We start from the raw sequence: 21263 nt of genomic DNA on the forward strand, positions 1-21263 counted from the left end.
CAAGACAAGGGCCACTCTTCTTTTGGGAGACAGGCGTCTCCTGTCATTGTCGGCACAAACAGCCCCAAACAATTGCACTGACCACACAGCTCTAAGCCACGTTCTAGGGCACTGCCGTCTGTTCAGGAGTGAATGCTGGGAAAATGAACCACGCTGCTAATTTGCTTGATTGGGCGGAAAATAAGATCTCAAGTGACAGTGCGTGTAATTTATTTTTCCAACAAGAATGGGGCAAAGCCATTTCATCCCCCCCCCCCGCCAAGTGCTACCATAAATGAAAGCAATCACCTAATTAGTCCTGAATTACTAACTGGCAGGGTAAAGATCTGCTGGAAGTCAAGCTGAAGTGGGGAGTCTGGAGAAAGGGATGTGATTTCTGCAGGGGAGGAGGGGGGGGAGGGGTAGGGCGGGGTGGGAGGGGCGGGAGGGGAGGGGAAGGCCTGAAGTCCATTGTGAGGTCCTGCGCCCCTGTGGTCTGGGGGCCGTGCTGGCCCTGACCCTGGGAGAAAAAGAGGCTCAGTGATGTCTTCAGGCCGTTTATTTTGTGCAGGAGAATGACTTTATAAAGTGAAGGAAAAAGAACCTGTTGGAGAAAACCTATCCCAGAGTTTCTCTGAAAATGCTACAGATGGAGATGAACTGGCTTGGGAAGGAGAGCACAGCCCTGTGGCGCCTGGCCACCCCGCTGCTGGTGGACCCCCCAGGAAGGTTCTGTCACGGAAACGACAGGCAGATCTGAAACCAAGTTGGGCTTTACGTCATTAAGAAATCCCCCAAAGGAATGGAATAAAGGCCTCCTTTCACACTTTGGGTTTTGCATGTGTCCTGAGGAAGCGCCTCTTCCCCAGCTGAGACAGCGCGCTGTCCCCACGACCCGGTGAGCGGCCCTCGTCCTGCGGGGAAAGCAAAACAGCAGCGGGGTGGGTGCGCGCCCAGAGCTGCCCCTCTCGCAATTGATTTGTTTAGGGATGACTTCTTGCGTTCTAGTTAGATGTGACTTTAATCGAAGTGCTTTCCTAAGGCGATTTATCACAACTGTGAACCGTCAGTTTGCACAGCTGCTGCTCTTTTAGGGAAACGCACAGGCTCGGGAGGCGGAGGGGCCGGCGCGGGCTCCCCTCTTTCCCACGGACCGGCCCGCGTGCCCCTCGCCCACCAGAAATATGTGCGCCGCGTCCTCAGAGGCCGCCGCTTCTGTGCTCGGGCTCCTCTGCTGTTTCTGGCTGCTGAACAGCCATCTCCTCTCTCCTGGGAGGGGCAGCTGGTTTCCTTTTGGGGCGCTCCCCTTCTCCCCGTCTCAGCTCCTGCAGCGGAGACGAGGCTGCCCCTCTCTCCCTGCACGCTGTGGGCTGGGTGTGCAACCCGGCTCGGGCCACTGTCCCCCACCGTCCCCGCCGACCCCGCTCGGCGCCCACCACAGCCGGCAAAGCCCACACGGGGCGCCCAGTTAAAGCTGAACCGCAGATGAAAACCACGACTTTTTAGGGTGTCTTCAACATTGCATGCAACATACTTCTACTAAAAAAATTACTGTTTATCTGAAGTTCAGCTTTAACGAGGCGGGCATCCTGTATTTTGTCTGGCAGCCTTCTTGGTTCTAAAGAAAATGTTTGTCCAGAGCAGGTCAAATTGCAATCAGCCTAGGACTTTTAACTGGAGCTTCGGGGAAAAAATACTTAAAAGGTATCTGTTGGGACTGCTAGGCTGGTAGGATTCATGCTTGCAACTGCTGGGAGCCAGCTTTGCTATCATGTGGAGAGAGCTGCTTGAACTAGAAGCCAACACCACAGAGAGCAGACCTGTTTCATTTGAACAGGTGGATCCAGCTGTTCTTGAAGCTGGCCCGGTGGGTGGTAGAGGTCAGGGTGCTGATGGCCAGGAGGGATAATAATTTCCTACCCCTCAAATCTGGGAAGTGAAAACAGCAGGGCTGAATGTGCCCACGGGGCATGGCTTCTGTTCAACTGGAAGAGTGGTGAATGGCTATTGGGTGACAAAAACAGTCGGTCTACTATATTCTTACTTTGTTTGCTAATTGTTTTGCTGCATGTAAACTCTTTGTTGCATTAGCTCTTGTTCATGACATCATGTCTGGAGACAGGGTCTGATAGACTTACATGCGGAATTGGAGATTTAAATTTCAAATCTGCCTCTGCCTGGTTGAGTGGCTTTAGGGTCCTCGTAACCTCTACAAAGTTGAGTTTCTGGGTCTGAAACCTAAGGACAGAGGTTATCGTAATCCATTTGGGCTGCTATAACAAAATACCAGAGCCTGGGTAGCTTATGAACAACAGAAATTTATTTCTCATAGTTCTGGAGGTTGGAAGTCTAAGATCAGGGTGCGAGCAAATTCACCGTCCGGTGAGTATCCTCTTCCTGGGTCACAGTTGGCGTGTTTTCTCTGTAACCTCCCATGGCAGAAAAGTCGAGGGACCTCTGCGGGGTCTCTTTTATGAGGGCACTAATTTTGTTCATGAGGGCTCTACCCTCATGACCTTATCACCTCCCAAATGCCACACCCCCTGATACCATCACTTTGGGGGTTAGGATTTCAACATATGAATTTTGGGGGAGGCAAATGTTAAATCTATAGCAGAGTACTTTCCCCATAGGATGGGGGAGAGGGAAAGTATGTAAGCACCTGTCATAGGGCCTGGTGTGGAGCAGGTGCCCCATACAGATGTTATTACAAAATATTGAGTATAGTTCCCTGTGCCATAGAGGAGATCCTTCTATCTATTCTATGCCTTCTTTGAATGACCGTAGCACTTGTTGTCTGTATCATTTTTATGTCTGTTGTTGCTTTGTGACTGAAAATGAAAATTTTCTATTTGTCCATGTCCTGGCCCTTACATAAAAATGTGTTCATCTATCTATTTCATATTTATTGACTACATCTTAGACACCGTGTTAACTGCTGGTTCTAGATGTTAGTAAAATATAGACCTTCCTGCTCAAAGGGTCACAGTATTTGTGGGAAGACAAAAAAATGAACAACCTATGTCTCTAAGAGCTTTGTACTTCCCAAAGCGAACACACCTCGTAGGTACGATGAATACATGTATCATACGTAAATGTATAAATAGTTAATGGGATTATACACCTGAGATAACTGCTTTTCGATTCTGACGAAATGATGATTATATTTCACCAGGAGCTCAATACCACTCTGAGAATGAGGGCTTAACCCCTGACTTGACTCACTGCATCGCTTTCCTATATAAAAATACACAAGTCTGTACATACGCTCTAGAAAAAGGCTTCTCTGGCATGAATTTCAGATAGCAAGAAGAAAACTTCAAGAGGTTCAGAGAAGCATCCAGAAGCTCAGATGACTGTCTGGCACTAATACAACTTGCTTGACAGGAAAATAGAGCTGTAAATCTCACAAAATTAGATGATCTTTTAAGAATTTCAAAACCTCCTGCTATTAATTGGAAATCCTAGAAGAATAGCTTCTTTTAAAATGTACTGATAATATGCTTTACAGCTTACTATTCAGAAGCCTATGTTTTGGCTAAGTGAGCTTCAGGAAGGAAGGAAATTTGTGGTTGACCTCCACTTACTTTGGAACCGCTGGTTCCAAACATCTACTTCTATGCAGAGTCATCTTATCATCTGTAAAATGGAGGCAACTCTAAGACAACAGAGTTACAGAGATGTTGCACAGCTCCATGTGTCATTGTCTTCATTTGTTTCAGAATACCAATGACATCTAAGCTACTACTGAAAGAGTGCTATATTATTTGGGGTCATCTAGTGCAGCTCTGTCAAAGTAAAGAAAAGGGACCTAGAATGACTATAATTTTCCCAAGAGGACACAATTATTTTATGGTAAATCTGGGACAAGAACCCTGATCTCTTTGATCCCATTCCATCGTTCTTTCATTGGGTTCTGAACAACCCAGAGAAATAAAGAGAAATAAAACTCCTGTGTGCTGTGTCACTGGTACAGGACATGGCGAGATTGGAATTGGAGCACTACATATTAAGAGGTATCTGAGAAATTCTTCAAACTAATTGAGATATATACCAGGTACATAGCAAACCATATGTTTTATGAAGATGATTCTGTGCAATGAACAGAACTGGTAACACACACTGGAAGGTGAATTCTCATTTTCTGGCACCTTGAAAACTCCACCTCAACATACACGTTAAAATAAACATTTGAACTGGGTCATATTTAATTCTGCATGCTCTTGTAAGTCAGCAAAATATTCCATATATCATTTAAGTTGTCACTCACTTTTTAACTTGACTTGCAATTTCTAAGTGTCTTTCCAAACATAAAACAGAGGTGGGAAAATGGTATATGGGAAGCTGCAGAGATGAAATAAGCTTATTTCATTAGGCATAAAGATGAATATCCAAACAACTTCTTCATGGCTGAAAGTGTCCAAATCTACTGTCTTCATTTTGTAGTCAGGGCTTCCGGAAAAATATGCTAATGGATTCCTTATTACCCGAATGCCCCATATCAGTTTCAATAGGTATCATTATACACTATGGAAATTTTTCTCAGTGACAGTGAAAGACATCCTGGCTGAACATCCTCCTGCCCATGACACAGAGATAATGGTCTCAAGCTATCTTGAAGGCACTGGAGCCCACACTATCCGTTACTAATATTAATGGAGGATAAAACTTCATATTCTGTTTGCTCTATATTTGTTCAATCACTTCTTCCCTTCATTAAACTGGATGGCCCATAATTGAGTCTGTAGTGTGTCTATCATTGGAAACTGAACAAAGTTTTGTTGGTTTTATTAATGTCATACGTTTCTAGGGAGGGTCTATTCAATAACTAAGTCTAGTTTCACAGTTACAAATAAATTATGATGTAACTTTGAATAAATTAAGCTCATCATAAAGGAAGGATACTGAGAGTTGCTACTACCCCTTCCTTGAGGGACTCTTGTAAAGCACTAAGTAAAGTAACAGAGGTGTATATGTATGCATATATTTTCAATGACATTTGTACAGACTTAAAAAGAACTCTACAGAATACAGTATAAAAACCTTAATGCTGTGTGTCCCTAGTTCCCAGCTCTCTCATTAAAACTACTTAAATGAACACAATCTTATCTGTTAGGATAGCTATGAGAGTACTCCACATACTACTTCTTGCAGTACCCTGTCCCCACCATTTGTCATCCTCTTCCCATTAGTCCTCAAGTCAGAAGCCCCGAAGATCTGTTCATTAATTTATGAACACATTTCTTCATCCAGCCAAGAAAATTGATGGATCCCTTACCAAATTTCAGGCACCATTCTTCAGTATGATTTATAGGCATGTTCAGGAAACACAGCAGTGATTAACACAGATGAATATAGTCTCTCTTGAGCTGAGGGGGGAGACAAAAGTAAATAAGCAAATATAAAATCATAAGTATAGTGCTTCCGTGGTGGCGCAGTGGTTGAGAGTCCCCCTGCCGATGCAGGGGACACGGGTTTGTGCCCCAGTCCGGGAAGATGCCACATGCCGCGGAGCGGCTGTGCCCGTGAGCCATGGCCGCTGAGCCTGCGCGTCCGGAGCCTGTGCTCCGCGTCGGGACAGGCCACAACAGTGAGAGGCCCGCGTACCGCCAAAAAAAAAAAAAGCTATGAAAACAAAACCTATGGATGGAGACCTACATGAAAGATGGAAGCGTATAATAATGGCCAGAGTACATTACTGTGGCAGAAGCAGCAGCCCTTAAGGAGGACAACTTTATAAATTACAAATTGGATTTAAATAGACAGGGAATTGAAAGTGGAGACATTATTTTCTGCAGAAGATGATGGACGGGGAGAACAAAGAAAATAAAACTGAGATTGTTAACAAAATACAATACTAAGCATATAAGTTAGGACTGAGTCCTTAACTTTCAGTTTTATTAATGAGTGGCTGAGTATAGATTACTGACTACACAGAACCAAGCCTGGGAACACATTTTATATTTATGATCTTTGTGCCTAAAACTAGATTCTCCTGCAATTTAATATGACACTAGGACAATGACTGGCCAAGTTTTAGATTAATCACTCTTACACAAAGATTTTTCATTCATATAATCTCAAACAAATACTGCGTCACCGATTAAGTTCCAGATCCTATGCACTCTGGCTGAAGATATAAATATCTTGCAAGCCCAGCGTCACTTTCCTCTTTCTCTGGTAATAAATCACACTTTCTATTATGACAATGGCCCCAGTTATCGGCCCAGGAATAAACACTTGACTCAGGAAGAGCCAATTAAAGCCTTCCTTTAGAGTTGATCGAGAGCTTTAAGGTTAGAGTATTTCAATCTTATGAAATTTTTGTAAAACAAAATTATTTCAAAATCTACTAATTATTCTTTAAGTTCTAGAAACTGCATTCTGTGACTAAGAGGACAATTTATTTGCTGTCGTTTCTGCTCTGCCCACTTTATGTTTCTGTTATTGTGAGATAAAGGCAGTGGGGAATGGCAAACCATTTCTGATTCATTCAACACATGAGTGCTTCTTAGGTACAAAACACCATTCTGAACATTGTCCGAGGTAAAAAGATAAATAATACCTAGCCGCTTACCCTCAAGGATCTTCCAGCTTAGCAAGGGAAATAAAATATGCACACAGATGACTGCAACAAAAAGAAGATAACGATTGCTGCCAGATGTTTGGGGAGAATGAGTAGAGCAAAGAGAGAACACAGAATAAGGCAACATTCAACAGTCAGCCAAGAACTATTTGTCGAGCAATTGCAAGCTGTGACCTGGAAATGGAAGAGGAGAACATAGATCTTCACGTGGGCAGGTGAAAAATCAAGTGTTATTACTTGTAACACAGCTCTTCAAATATATTTTTGGCACCAAGTGCCTACTAAACAGCCTTAAACTAAAAACTAAATAAGGATACAGTCTCTATCAAATATAGCCTGAGGTACTGATGCCTAAATACTAGGATCACAGTATCTGTGTTCCCAAGGATGCCTTTCTATTGCTTTGCTTCTTTCCCCCTTTCCAAATTAGCTAATGCTGCCTTAACAGGATATCTATTTCACTTGTTCCAGCCTTTTTGATCCAATGTATTGAATAGCAGAATAGGTGAGTTACAAGAGGATATTTTGACTTCAAACAACAGAAATAAAATACTATATAATTGAAAAAAAAGAGGCAATCTTTCAGGCACATGTGGATCCAGGAGTTCACATGTTTTAACCAGGTCCCTTTCTCTCTTCTCCACCCCTTCTTCTCTCTGCCTTTTCTCCTCTCTGGTATCTCTCATTATGGGATTCAAATATTTCCCTGTTTATGTGGGAGCTTCTGGCACAGCTGCGGGCTTATACGCTCACAGCTCCAGGGCTGGCTGGAAGGGGCGGGCGCATCACAGCATAAGGTTGCACAAGGTGTGCACTTATATAGCAGGGCATCACATCTATGAGTGATGGATGATCACATTTTATACAGGGGTGGCTTCGCATAGTTTTTACATCACTTTTCTTGAAGATGGCAGTAAAATGGTATGTGTTTACAAAATCAAATAGTGTAACATTGTCCAAAAGATATACATAAAGCATTTAGAGGAAGGAGGCTCCTTTTTCTTTTAACTCCGGCACGGATTGTCTATTGGACAGTGGTAACCCTATGTCATCAACCTCGTTACTCCAGCAGAAGTCCAGGGATTAGCCCTGCCTAGCTCTTGTTAGCCTCTATTCCCTTCCTTGAACACTGTAGCCAGAAGGTTTTTTTCCTCCTCAAACCTTAAGTATTGAAACCTGGAGGAGGGGCATGTCTGAAAAGAAAATGATGGACTGGACTCTCCCTAGAAGGAAGATAAATGAGTGGTCAACAAGAAAAAAAAAATCCTCTGTACCAGGAAATGTTTGAAGTGTTGTTTGGGTATCAAAAAATGGGTGCCCTACACATAAAGCAACAAAGGATATTGGTCTAAAAAGAACACCATGGCCAAAGGTGCATGGCCTATTTCAACAGAGGATTTGAAAGTTAAAAGTTAACCTGTAAAACATTCAATTCAATTTCATCATTTTACAGATGGGCAAAGTAAAACTCAGGCACAGGAACAGAAGTGCCAAGGTCATACAGGTGGTTGGTGGAAGAGACAACCAACTTCCCAACTTCTGACGTTTTAGGTGTGTGTGTGTGTGTTGTTTTGTTTATGTGCAAGGACATTTTTCTTTAGTACACTAACATTACAACAGAAAGTATAGTCTTGTTTTGGTTTTCTCTGCGCCCTCAATTCTGTATAAGACAGTTTCGCTGCACTCCAACAGAAAGGCTCAGCAAGAGTAGAGACCACCATAAGCAGTACACGTGGGCACCAAGGGCAGATATATTGCCCTTCCTTGTGTAGGAACTAGGGCCACTTGTTGCTTTAATGGGCCAAGTTTGGGCTGGACCTGCAGGAGGGGACACCTTTGAAAAACAGCTTCCTAACTGCACTACTACCTGCTCTGGCATCCTGATTCCACTCCCCAAACCCCCCAAATCTTCAGCCAGAAAAAAAAAAGAAAAAAAAACAGAATGGATCGATGGGGAGATTTCTGTCTGCTCCTCCTACTGTCACCTCTTTCTTGCTATTTCTTGCCGGAGGAAACCTGACATCATCCCAAAAGCACCTCTGGAAGTGGGTAGGAGGGAGCCTTACACCTGTCAGCGCCAGAGAAGAAAGTGCGCTCTGCAGAGTTCTCAGTTGTTCCATCTCTTGCGATGAAAGGAAGAAAAGGAGCGAATCCGCCACAGATTTACTGGAGACCAGGGTTACTTCATCCGGCTCCGGCCACAGTAACCCCTGAAGACCAAAGATGCATTTCCATTCCCAGCATTTCTTGTTGGCGTCTTTCCCTACAGGCTAGCCCTGTGCCTGGCCCCGGAGAAGTCTCTGCGTAAAGGTTCTTTAGGTCATAGATCAGGCTCCTGTGTGTATGTGTGTTTTTCTTAGGAAAAACTGGCACAGACGAATTAGCAGTAGAGACTGGGGTCTCCCTACTACCCTTCATGCTTGGCGGCATCACCTTCGACTACCTCGCATTCTCCCGGCGCTGACAGCCCCGGCTCCGGACCTCAGGGTTGGAAGCAGTCAGCCCCAGCTAGAACCGCCCTGTCCGGGGCTGATGCCACCCTGTGCCTAAAATGTGCGTGTGGGTGCAGGCGGGCGAGCGAGCGGCTTCTACAGTGAGACCGAAGCAGGAGCTCAGCCTTCGCCTGCGACCTGCAATCCCCAGATTCCCTGGGGACCTCGAAACTCCCAATCGGAGGCACTCCCACCCCACAGCCGCCCACCCATTCCCTCCCCCCTTACCTCAGCACGCAGCCCCTCCCTTCGTGATGATGCAAAACCGTGGGGAGGTGGGCGCTGGGAAGGGTGGGGAGAGCCTGAGAGCGAGCGAGGGTGGGAGGGAGTGGGCGGAGGAGGAGAGGGAGCCGAACGCGCATTTAAAGCGATAGCCATCCTCGCTCTCTCCCCAGTACTGGGCTGTTGGAGAGCTCGAGCTGTAAGCCACCGAGTGCGAGCTCGAGCGCGGCGCGCCGGCCGCGGAACCCGAGAGCGCACGGCGCCCCAAGCTGGCAGGCGCCGCGGGACCCCCCACCCTCGCCGGCTGCCCTTCCCCGGGCGCCCCTAGTCTCCTCGCCCGCAGGAGACCGTGGGCTTCCCCGGAGGAGCTCACCCCAAGGGACCAGGACTCCGGCGGGCCCGCCACCGTCCCCTCCAGTGCCGCTGCCACCGCCGCAGCCGCGGGAGCAGCATGGTCCAGCTGGGGAAGCTGCTCCGCGCCCTGACTTTGATGAAGTTCCCCTGCTGCGTGCTGGAGGTGCTCCTGTGCGCGCTGGCGGCGGCGGCGCGCGGCCAGGAGATGTACGCCCTGCACTCCATTCGGATCGAGGGGGACGTCACCCTCGGGGGGCTGTTCACGGTGCACGCGAAGGGTCCCAGCGGAGTGCCCTGCGGCGACATCAAGAGGGAGAACGGGATCCACAGGCTGGAAGCGATGCTCTACGCCCTGGACCAGATCAACAGGGATCCCAACCTGCTGCCCAACGTGACGCTGGGAGCGCGGATCCTGGACACTTGTTCCAGGGACACTTATGCGCTCGAACAGCCGCTCACTTTCGTCCAGGCGCTCATCCAGAAGGACACCTCCGAAGTGCGCTGCACCAACGGCGAGCCTCCGGTTTTCGTCAAGCCCGAGAAAGTAGTTGGAGTGATCGGGGCTTCGGGGAGTTCGGTCTCCATCATGGTAGCCAACATCCTGAGGCTTTTCCAGGTAGGGGGGCGCTCCCTCCGGGTCAGAGCGCGCCGTAGCTCCCCGCGCTCTTTATCCTGAAGGCTGGCTTGGACTGCAGGGGTGCGGGGTCTGGTCAGCCTTCGCTCATTTCCACCCTGGAGATCCTGCCGAATCCCCCCCACCTCACCCGAGGAGGTACTTTCCCTGTTTGATTCATTTCCCTTCCACCTCTCCCCTGTCCGCGCTCCAGTCCATCCGGCTTGACATTCTGGATTTATGGCCCCATTTAGAAGAAACAGTCTCCGAAAAGCAAGGCGATGATTTAAATGGGTTTGCATTCGAGTGAAATATCGTTCGAAAACAGGCTTGTAAAAGTGCCGGGCTCCTGTGAGAGCCACCTAGGCGCAAGGAATATGAAAGATGAGAAGACGCCTAGAAACTAGGCATTTCTCAACTCCCCAGCTTCCCTGCCCCAAGCCGCCCGACAAGCTGCAGCTGCCTTGGAAATTTTCGAGAAGAGCTTAGGGAGGCAGTTCTTAAACCGAAGGCTAGGTCTTCACCTACATTTGGACGTGAATTGCCCATTTCGCTCGGGTTGGATTTCCCGACCTGTAACCTGTCTCTGCGAGGGCATGGGGCGGAAGGCGTGGGGACTGTCCTCAAGCGGGGAGAAGCCACCCGCAGACGTGCCCCCAGGTGATTTGCTCTGGGCAATTGTTTGCACCGTCTAAACTGCCTTTGCGATCCGGCCACTGGCAGGAGCCGGGCGATCAGCTTTCTACTCCTGCCAGCTCAGAGCCCGGAGGTGAGCTCATGCTAACTGCGAAACACAATCGCTTTCTCTGCACCCACCCTGTGCCCATCCTTTCCCACGACCTCCCTAACGCAGCCCCCAACCCCAGTCCTGGGTTTTGAGGACGATTCTCAGAGCCAGACAAGAAGGCGCCTGGAGGGAGGCAGTAGGGTGCCCTGAGCAAGGCCGGGCGGTCCTCTAGCTCCGGGTGCAGGCGGGCAACGGCGGAAGATGCGAGGTCGGCGGATCGAGCCAGCTGAGCCGTGGGCGGTGCTGCAGTGCTCTCTCACCGCCTGCTCCCGCAGCCTCGGCCCCACGGCTCCTGTGCCGCCCTGGGTATAGATGGATGGCTTCTGGATGAAGAAATTGAGTTTCAGGGTATGCGTGACTATGGGTTCTCTTGTTTCTCTGTCTTTCTTCCTGTGTGTCTCTCTCCTTGTGTCTCTTTCTCCCTGCTTTTTTTTTTTTTTTTTGTCTCTCTGTTTTTATGTTCTCCCTTTCAATTTCTGCCTCTCTTTTCCTTCTCTACCCCTATCTCCAAGTTTTTTGTTCATCTCTGTCTTGAAGTGATCCTTTCCTAATGCACAGCTCTCTCCCTGCCTGGTAGGACCCAAGCTCAGTTAGTCCCTTCTCCAGATGTTCTGGCTGACCCTTATGCTCCCTGTAGCTAAAAAGTTGGCTCCCTCTCAAGTGTCTTTCCTTAAGCATGTTGGGTTTCTGGAGGGGACTCCTTGTGATTCAAACTGTCACTACATCAGCACCCAGGAGTATGAAGTTTGTGTTTGTGCCAGAAGGAGGGGTGCCTGTCTAAAGCTGCAGCCTGGTATGGCCCCTCTGAGCCTCTGAGCATCTCTAGCACCTCTTGAGTATGCCACCATGGAGATCTCTTGATGTTTGCAAGGCCAAAAGTGCTTCTGGGCAGCCTTCACTTTGAGGTAATGCTTTCAGGAAGAGCCTGGGTTGTTGTAAGCACAACCCAGAAGCACTTCCTTTACCTCTGAGCTTAAACTAGAGAACCTGAGGAGGCAGCGCTGCAGGTAGGATGAGGCCAGAAGTCACCTGAGAACCACAGGGGCAACTCACAGTATTTTTACTGGAGCTCTGGGGGTTGAAGGCACATTTGCTGTTTGACATTTTTGAAATTATTTTGGTGCCTTCACTTGGAGCTTGGGCAGTACTGCAGATGGGCCTGCCTGTCGAAAAAAGAGTGAAATCTTAAAGTCAAGAGAGAGCTTGCTGACTAGGCTGAAGGATTGTGTTTGCTGAAAAAGATTCCAGGGGGAGCTGATTCCTTCTCTGGTGTGTGGATCTGAGGCACTTGCAAGAAAAGAGAACGCTTGCCTTATGCTTAGTTCCCCCGTTCCCTGGGCTGGGAAGGAAAGGAACTGAATGCCAACATTAGCAGTGTGGGTTGGGACCAAAACCATTCAGAGAAAACACTGTCATTTTCCTCTAATTTGCAAATTGCAGCTATTCATGTTGGATTGAACAGCTGAGGGAAAAGAGCCCCCAGTTTTCACCTGCATTTATTGAGAAGAGGCTGGTAGTAGGAGGGATGCACCAACTTGTAGCTTGTGCTGCAAGCTGGATGTAAGCTTGGTGTGAGCATCCTGGTTAACCACTGCCCATGTTCAAATATACAGAGATAGATTCCAACAATCTCTTCCCGCAGCCTTATTTTTGCGTGTGATCTTAGAAGCTCCTGGCATGTAAGTCCAGTCCCCAGTTTCCCAGCCTCTGTAAACCTGCAAAATGAATAGAGAGAATAGTGGAACACAGACCCATTGTTCAAAGAAACAGTCACTTTAGGGAAAGAGGAAAAGAACGGGTAGGTGAATCTTCTCTGGGATTGCAGGGTTCAGCTCAATGAAGACGGTCCTGTATAAAAGAAACTCCTCTAAATGGTTGAATTCTTAGCTCTCCAGAGATCTGAGTTTTCTTTTCCCCAGTCCCTGTGGGTTGCTGTGGGGAATGTGCCAAACCTATCATTTGAGATAAAAATTTATGGTGAGGTAAGCTTCTAGGCTGGGGGAAGGAAGACTTAGTGACTGAAATGGGGGATGCTAAGCACTGGGGGGCAGGAAGGAAGAAGGGGCTAGTAATGGATGTAACAAATGCTGCAGCTGCCAGCAAAGCCTGGATTGAAGTTCCTTCCTGAAAATGAGGACCCGGGCAAGAATGACCACTCAGATGTAAACAGTGTCTCTGACTGGGAATTCTCATCTGCCTGCCGGTGGGCCAGAGCTGAGCAAGTCCTTTCTCTCCTCTGTATGCACACTGAATTGGTTAGTAAGTGACATGTCAGAGGACAGGAATCATATTCAGTGGATCTTTCAAATCCAGGAGTTTGAGGCTAATGAAATTAGTGTGTGGCCAGGGCTCTGCCAACTAGAATTAAGTCACTGCAGCTACACTGCAATGCATTTTCAGCTTGAAGGGAGCATCAGGGAGGAATTTCGGGAGATTTGTTTCTGAGCCTGTACAAAATAATACTCTCCTAATGCTAAGAAAGATTAAATGTAAATTAATATTGACTACGAGTAACATATTTAAAAAATAATCGCCGAGTGGGGGATGGCTTAAAGTGGAGAGATTATATAATATGGTGTCCAAAGAATAAATCTCCCCTGACCACTGTTTCATGGGCTATAAGTAAGATATATTACAATGGAAAGTAATGGGAACGTTTTTAGTCAAGGCTTCGCTGCTATTGACTTGAGAGCAAATACTCTGAGAGTATAAATTACTCTTGCTATGTGCTGACTCTGAATGAACAATATTTCATGTGCAGTGACATGGTCTAAGCTATAGACTTGGAATTGAATGGCAACTGTTTCAATTGTTTTGTTCTCTCAAGAGCAACTAGATAGAAAAAAGTGGTCAATTTGACCCTTGTGGGAGCGTGTTGCAAATCTAAACCTGTGTCCCTCATACCATAAATGAAATACATTTGTAAATTTGTAAGTGTTTTCCTTCTGTTCATTGATGCTTGAGTATAATCTCAAACTTTGGGAGCAACATTTTATACATAAGTAGTTGGTTTTCTTCCTTTCTTCTTTCTCTTTCTCCTCTCTCTCTGTTTCTATCTCTCTCTCTCTCTCTCTTTCTCCATCTTATGTAATTGGATAGAACTGGGCACCTAGGATGATGTGGTGTTACTATAGTGGGATTTTTTTTTAAAAAAAAAAACAACTCTAACTTACCCTTTTAAAAATTTCATAAATACAGGTGTCAGTGCCATTTGGAATAGTCTCTATAAAAATTTCTGTCTCCACATTTACTGTGTTTCAGCAAATTTACCTAACAGATGGTGAGTGGGCAATTTTTAAAGGGGCATTTTTTAAAAGAGCGGAGAGGAAAGGAATTAGAGACAGGCACATACTATATTTGAAGTTACCTCCACGTGTACTTTATGTATGTACACCCATACAATTAAGAAGTCTTTGGATGTTTTATCTTCAAGAATAATTCAGATAATGGATTACTTGAATATCATAAACATTTAGGGTTTAACAGATTTGTTACATATAGACGTTGTATCATGGATTTAAAAGACCATAGCCAGCGGGCAGCGGCGGGCGGAGCGACCGAGGGGCGGCGCGGGCTGGGCGGCGGGTGCGGGGGTCCGTGCTTCCTCGCGGTGGAGGGCTGGGGTTCGCCGAAGACGCCGGGTTGCGCCGCGTTGCCAGGTTACCGAGCGCGTGCCCCGCGCCCGCTCTTCCGCCCGGGCCGCCCTCGGCGCCGCCTGAGCCGCGGTGCGGGCTGCGCGGGGCGCCGGTTCCGCGGAAGCCTGGGTAGGGCGCTGCGTGCGGGACTCTCGTCGCTCGTGGACGGGGCGCGAGCGCGCGGGGGACGTAGGGCGCCGACCTGGGCCTCCCCGGCGCTCCGGCTCCGCTCAGGGCGCCCGCTCAGGGGCCTCCGGCGCGAGGCCCCCTTTGTGGTCAAGATGGCGGCGCCCAGGCGGGCGGCGCCGAGGTGAGCTGGAGCCGGGCCCGGAGAGGGGCGAGTCTGCCACGCCCAGGACTTGGACCCCGGGCTGGTCTCCCGTCTCCCGGGGAGCGGCGGGTGAGTGGGCGCGGCCGCGCGTAGGTCCTTCTCGTGGGGTGGTCAGCTTTCCGTGCGTCCGCGGACTTCTTTCGTCTGATAGTCAGATCTGGGGTGGCCCAGGTTGGAGGCGAGGGTGCTTGATTGGGGAAACCTGAGGGGTTTAAGGACTCTGTTGGGATCGTTTCAGACCCCAGCAAGAAGCTGAGCAAGTTTTCTCCTGACTCTCTTCCCGGCTAAGTTTTCTCCCTTCTCTGAAGACGCTAGCTTTTCTGAATCACCTTGTTACCCGGGGGGATACAGTTGGTGGTTCTGACCGTGGAACGTAGGACCCGGCGCGGGGAAGCGTGAGCTGGTTCTAGTTACTTTGTTTGCAAAGCACTTGTCTTGTCTTTGGAATCTTTGTGTATGTAACCAACGTTGGGAAGAGCCAGCGTTTTCTCCTCCAAAACACTGCGAGGGGTAACACGTAAGAAACAAGTGGGCGTTCACATCCATCTCTTTTTCAACCACTGAGCCTTGGTTGTGTTTCCTTTCTTTAAGTTTGTCTCGTTTTGAAGTGATAACAAAAACAAACAAACAAAAAAGACCATAGCCAATTACACAAAGTATACTCTAGTCTCAGTCCTGCCATTAATTAGCTATGTTACCTTAAGTCATTTAATTTTTCTAGGCCTCATTTTTCTCATGTGATGTTTTTTCTTTGAAAAAGTATAGTTTCTAGAAGTCTCTAATCTGTGTGTCATAGTTCAGCTTGGAGAAAACCAGTTCTTATCCAAACTCCATGACATTGTGTTTCCAGCTCCAACTTTGGACTTTGAGTGAGTTGGGGGCAACTTTTTCAGGATATTTTCACACAGCTTTTTTAGTTAATACCAGTCTAGCTGACTTGTCATACTCAGACTTTCTCCCATATTCTTTTACCAGTGTGTTCCTTAGTCATATATATAAAGACTGTTGTGGGCAAAATGACCTCCTGGGTCAGCTTACTGCATGGTCATCGACACAGGGCAGGGAGTAAGATTCTGTGGATTTTACAGAAGCAGATACAGGTTTCATTATCCATGTCCTCTCCCCTTTCATCTTACAAAAACAGCAGGCTTTTCTTGGAGAACTGCCAGATAATGCCATCCTGCCTCCTCACGGGCCCCAGGGATGAGTCGCCCAGGGACTGAACTCCAATAAAGCAGGTGATTGGCTCATGGGTAGGCATCTGACCTCGGCTAAGTCTATCAGACTCCTCCCCAGGACTTTTCTCTCAGATAAAAATGGAAGAATTGTCTTTTCTCTCTGGAATTTCTAAGCTGGGGAGATATGACTCTGGGACTCCCAGTGACCATCCAGCACAAGAAGAGACTTTCTGTAAAATAAAGTCTTGCAGAGGTAAGCAGGGCTGAGCGATGGAGAGAGAGCTGGAACCCTGCTGATACTGTGGAACTTCCAGATCCAACTGTATCTGAATATGGCTGCATCCCTGAATTTCTAGTACTTGTTTGTTGAGGTGGTTGTTGTTGTTTGGTTTTTGTTTTTAAATTTCCTTTGACTATTTTGAATTTGTTTTCAGTAATGTGCATTTGAAAGCATCATAGCTAAAAGAGCTAATTTCCTACATTAATGTCAGGTTTGCTGAGTGGCATTCCTTAAGTGAAAAATAATATCCGCTATTTTCTTTAAATAAAATCCTTCTAGCTCAGGTTTGAGATATTCAAAACTCTGCCTCCTACCCCCCTCTTTTCCAACATTTACTATATCACCTTGAAGCATTTGTGACCACATCTTTCCCATCTAGACGCAGTTGAGAGAGAGAGCAAAGACTTCTGATATAAACTTCAACCTATACGCCTCCTACCTGGAAGCTTTAGAACATACTTGATTCTTGTCATTAAAGCAAATCTTTTGTTGTTGTCTCCAGGGCACAGAAGCATTTTCATGGCATAATGGAGTACAAAGTACATTAAGCCTAACTCTACTTCTCACCCTCTTTTACTTTAAATAGGCAGAAAAGAACAATCTCAAACACATTTTCCCAACAAATAAAATACATATACGATTATGTTTAGAAGACGTTTATGCAACACATAGTTAGACTGATTAATTAATGGACCTTTCGCCAATTGGCACAGTAAATATATATGTTCAATGTGCTTAATTAAAAAGAAGACAATAACATATTTTTACAGGTTAATTATCTGAGAAGAGTATTGTGCCAGCACACTTGATGCTACAGTATTTCATGTTTGACAGGTAATCTTCTTTCAATTATATTTACTGCTAAATGTTTCTTGGATCAAGCTATTAAATTATAAGGTCAAAAGTAAAATGATACGAAATTACAATGATAAAGGGACACATATCCCACTTTATGAGAATAGAAGTTCTAATTTCTTTTCAATACTACTAGTAGTGACCACAGTACTAATTTGAGCCCTTACTATGAGCCACTGTGCCCATATGCATTTAGTTCTTACAGTAGTTCTGCAAAGGGCATATAATAATCCACACTGCAAAGCTGAAGAAAGTGATTCTCATAGCTGAAAGTCACATAGCTGGTGAGTGGCAAAGTCTAGATTCAAACTTAGAGTCGTCTGACAATGCCCAGGTTGTTGACCACTATGTACACTGCTCAATTGTTGCACCAATAAAGAAGTGCTTGAAATAATTATAGATTTGCCTACCCTGAAACTGCAGTGATTTAAAGACATCAAAGTTGCCAGTTGCTTAACCACATCTACTTACAGTAAGAAATTACATTTTATTTCATTTCTAAAACAAGATTAATTCTGCAGGCCCATAGAAACTTGAGCACACAAATCCTACCTCCAAATGAAAGATGCTTGTTTTCCACTATTCAACAGATGGCCCTGTACAGAGGCAATAAATATATAGTAGAATTTTCATTCAAATAAATGAGAAGAGAGGTTTCTTCTTGTCCTGATTCAGTGCCCATCATTATGGATTATGATGGCTCTTCCCAAACTTTACTTCATTCACTCCACTCTTTCTACAAAACTCCAGTAATGGAATCCATCATTCAGATATATGTGCAAAGCGAAAGGACTGTATTAATACAGTTGCTGAAAGTCAAGTTGATAGAGCACAGGAAATACATCCTAATAAATGCAACATTAATGTTTGTGTGGGCCTTGGAGTTAGCGGTAGAAAAATTTTCAGTTTAATGGAATATTTTGCCTCTTGCTATGGAAGTGTGGCTTAATAGTCTTGTAATTGGTCATTTACAGAATCCTCCATCTCTGGGTTTCATGCTTTCTTTACTCTGCAGCTGTTGATTCCTTCTCTTGTTCTGGATGGAAGATAGCAACGAAGCCACTTCAAAGGTCTCAGCCTGCCTTTTTGTGTTATTGTTTAGATGAAGATATTTCCATTTATTAAAGCACACTATTTAAACATTTTTATCATGTTTCAAAGTTGACTGTGTTCTGAAGGTATGAGCACAGGCAGACATAATGGGGGATGTTTTCCAGGAGAGAACATACCCTTATCAAAGGAATTATCAGAATTTTCATGTATGGATTGAGAATCAAATTCTGGAGTTAGACCTGAATTTAAATTCATACTCACAACTTATTACCAGTCTCATCTTGATCAAACGGTTACCACACTTCTCATCAATTTCCTTATCTTTGAAAGCGGAATAAGAGAAGTATGCCTGGTGGAGTTACACATAAAGCTCATCTGATAGAATATTCATAAGGATTTTGCACAAAATATACATGGATATATTTTAGCACCGAGTTTAGCATGCGATTCGTCTTCAATACATTTAAGAGCTATTATTTTATTATTATTATGCTATCGTTAAATATCACTATTACTTAAATGTCATTATTGCTAAAATTGCTGTAAAACTACCGCAATAACCCATGATGAATTCCCCTCTTCTGTTTCCTTTGTTTAAATGGAAAATATATATATAAATCTAGACAGAGAACACTTTAGTGATCCTGTTCAGTGGAGTGAGAATTTCCATGGCACTGATTAAAACAAATCCTGAATTGCATGGACTTAAGATAGCAGAGAGGGGCTTCCCTGGTGGCGCAGTGGTTGAGAGTTTGTGACCCGATCCGGGAAGATCCCACATGCTGCGGAGCGGCTGGGCCTGTGAGCCATGGCTGCTGAGCCTGCGCGTCCGGAGCCTGTGCTCCGCAACGGGAGAGGCTGCAACAGTGAGAGGCCCGCGTACCGCAAAGAAGAAAAAAAAAAAGATAGCAGAGAGGCTAAGAGATTTGAAGTTAGACATCCCCAGGTGTGAATTCTACTGTGACCCTCTTCTAGCTCTAGAACCTTGAGGAAGTTACTTAAACTTTCTGAGCTTCACTACTAGTTTCCTCATCTGTATCTTTTTCAGGACTATTTATCAAGCATCTTCCTGTTCTCTATGCTTGGACGTATCAATGAATAAATCAGACAAGAGCCTTTGCCTGCGTGCTCCTTCTTGCATGCTTTCTCCCTCCTTACACTCTCGTGTGGAAACGGATGTTATAAATAAATTCTGTGCTTTGTCACAAGTTGACGGGCGCTACGGGGTAAGGAAAAGGATGTGAAGCTCACTGAAGAGGCTTGGGTTGGGAGTGCTGGAGGAGTGTACAGGTAGGTTCCGATTTTAAATAGGGTAGTCAGGGTGGATTTTATAAGTTGACATTTGAGCAAAGACTTGAAGTGAGGGAGTTGTCAGAATGTATGATGGGGAGACCACTCCCTGGGAGCAAGAATAACCAGTCCCCAAACTCTAAGGCAGAAATATGCCGGGCAGCTTGGAGGAATATCAAGGAGGCCACCCTGGCTGACTTAGTCAGTGGGGAGGAAGAGACAGCAGGAGGGCTGGAGGTCGGATATGTGATGGGTTGGATTGGGTAAGTCCTGGGAGGCCATCACATGCATTGTGTCTTTTACTCTAAATGTAGGCAGCCAGGGGCAGGATTTTAGCCGAGGTGTGGCATGAACTGTCTCTTGTTTGAAAAGCATAACTCTATCTGTGGCCTTGAGGATGTGGGGAGAGAGTGGAGTCAGGGAGAATCTCGGGAGGCAACTACAGGATCCTCGAGGTCTATGCTGGTGGCCTGCACCAGGCTGCTAGCGGCTGGTAATTCTCAGAAGTGGCACATTGGGAAGGTTGTGACAGCATTTCGTGGTAGATTGAATGCAAGAATGGAAAGGAAGAGGGAGTCAAGGGTGAATTCGAGATTTAGGGCCTGGGAAACTGGAAAGGTGTGGTTACTGTCACCCAAGATGGAAAAAGTTTGGGGTAGAGCATGTTTGGGGGATTAAAGACCAGTTTTGGAGGTATAAGATTTGAGATGTTTTCGTGACGTCCAAGCAGAGATGCTGAGTACACAGTTGGATACACAAGTCTGCAGTTCTGAAGAAAGGTCTGAACTAGAGATACACTTTAATACAATGGAGATATTAAGAATAATGACATGGAAGCGCTATTTTAAAGATAAAATGAAGTCATGCAATTAGCACTCTGTCTTCTCAAAACATTGAATAACTGTTAGCTAAAATAATTACCTGAAATGAAAAAATACCTATAGCTTGTTTTGTTGTTTGCAGTAAAAGTGAATAAAATGTCACAATTATTTTAATAGTATTTGTGACACAGTAGTTTTAGTTAAGACACCATGACTACAAACATTTACAATAAACCTTTCCGTCTCCTACTTTTCACTCTGATAGGGTACTTGGAACCATATTTTGTAAGGTTTAAGTTAGTTGCCATAGGGTACCTCTTTAATTAGAAGTAATTCTGAACTGTCTAGTTCCATGCAGTTTTATATACATATATGTATAATTATTATTTTATGATTTATCAAACTCAGTTGAAAATTTGCATCACTGATATACATTAGAATTTAAGCATTTACCCAGGTATTCAAGGGAAAAAATGTACTTGTCTTGTAATTTCCATAGGGGAAATTACACATCTTCCCTTCACTTTGCAATTGAATTTGCAATTGAATGCAGGGGAAATACTATCTTACTGGTCTTTGAGTTCCCCTTAGCTATCTGCAAGTCCTTAAACAGCCTTTGTGGCTTAACCAAAATTCTCTTCCATCTTCATTCCGCTAACAGATATTGGTCTAAGCATGTACTTATACTAAAAAATGCATGACCACGTTGTCTCTACACATCTATAATTTTATGTTAACACTATCATTATGTAAGCTATACTTGAATTGTAATTATAACAGATTTTAT

At 45.5% G+C, this 21263-nt stretch overlaps 1 protein-coding gene across 1 annotated transcript in view; it reads left to right on the plus strand.

Annotated features, from left to right (window-relative positions):
• The first annotated feature begins 9116 nt into the window (after positions 1-9116).
• Positions 9117-21263, plus strand: part of LOC149743938 (uncharacterized) — a 123953-nt gene continuing 111806 nt past the window's right edge. The window contains exons 1-2 of the mRNA XM_089906017.1: positions 9117-9241; positions 9426-15068. Of these exons, the coding sequence (XP_089762143.1) occupies positions 9117-9241; positions 9426-10287 (987 nt within the window). The 3' untranslated portion in view covers positions 10288-15068. The remainder of the gene's footprint in view (positions 9242-9425; positions 15069-21263) is intronic.

This window comes from Delphinapterus leucas, unplaced genomic scaffold (assembly GCF_059928025.1).
Source record: "Delphinapterus leucas isolate spDelLeu-1000000601 "Yukka" unplaced genomic scaffold, BTC_Dleu_Yukka2 spDelLeu_asBTCV2_sq49, whole genome shotgun sequence".
NCBI classification, from domain to species: domain Eukaryota; kingdom Metazoa; phylum Chordata; class Mammalia; order Artiodactyla; family Monodontidae; genus Delphinapterus; species Delphinapterus leucas.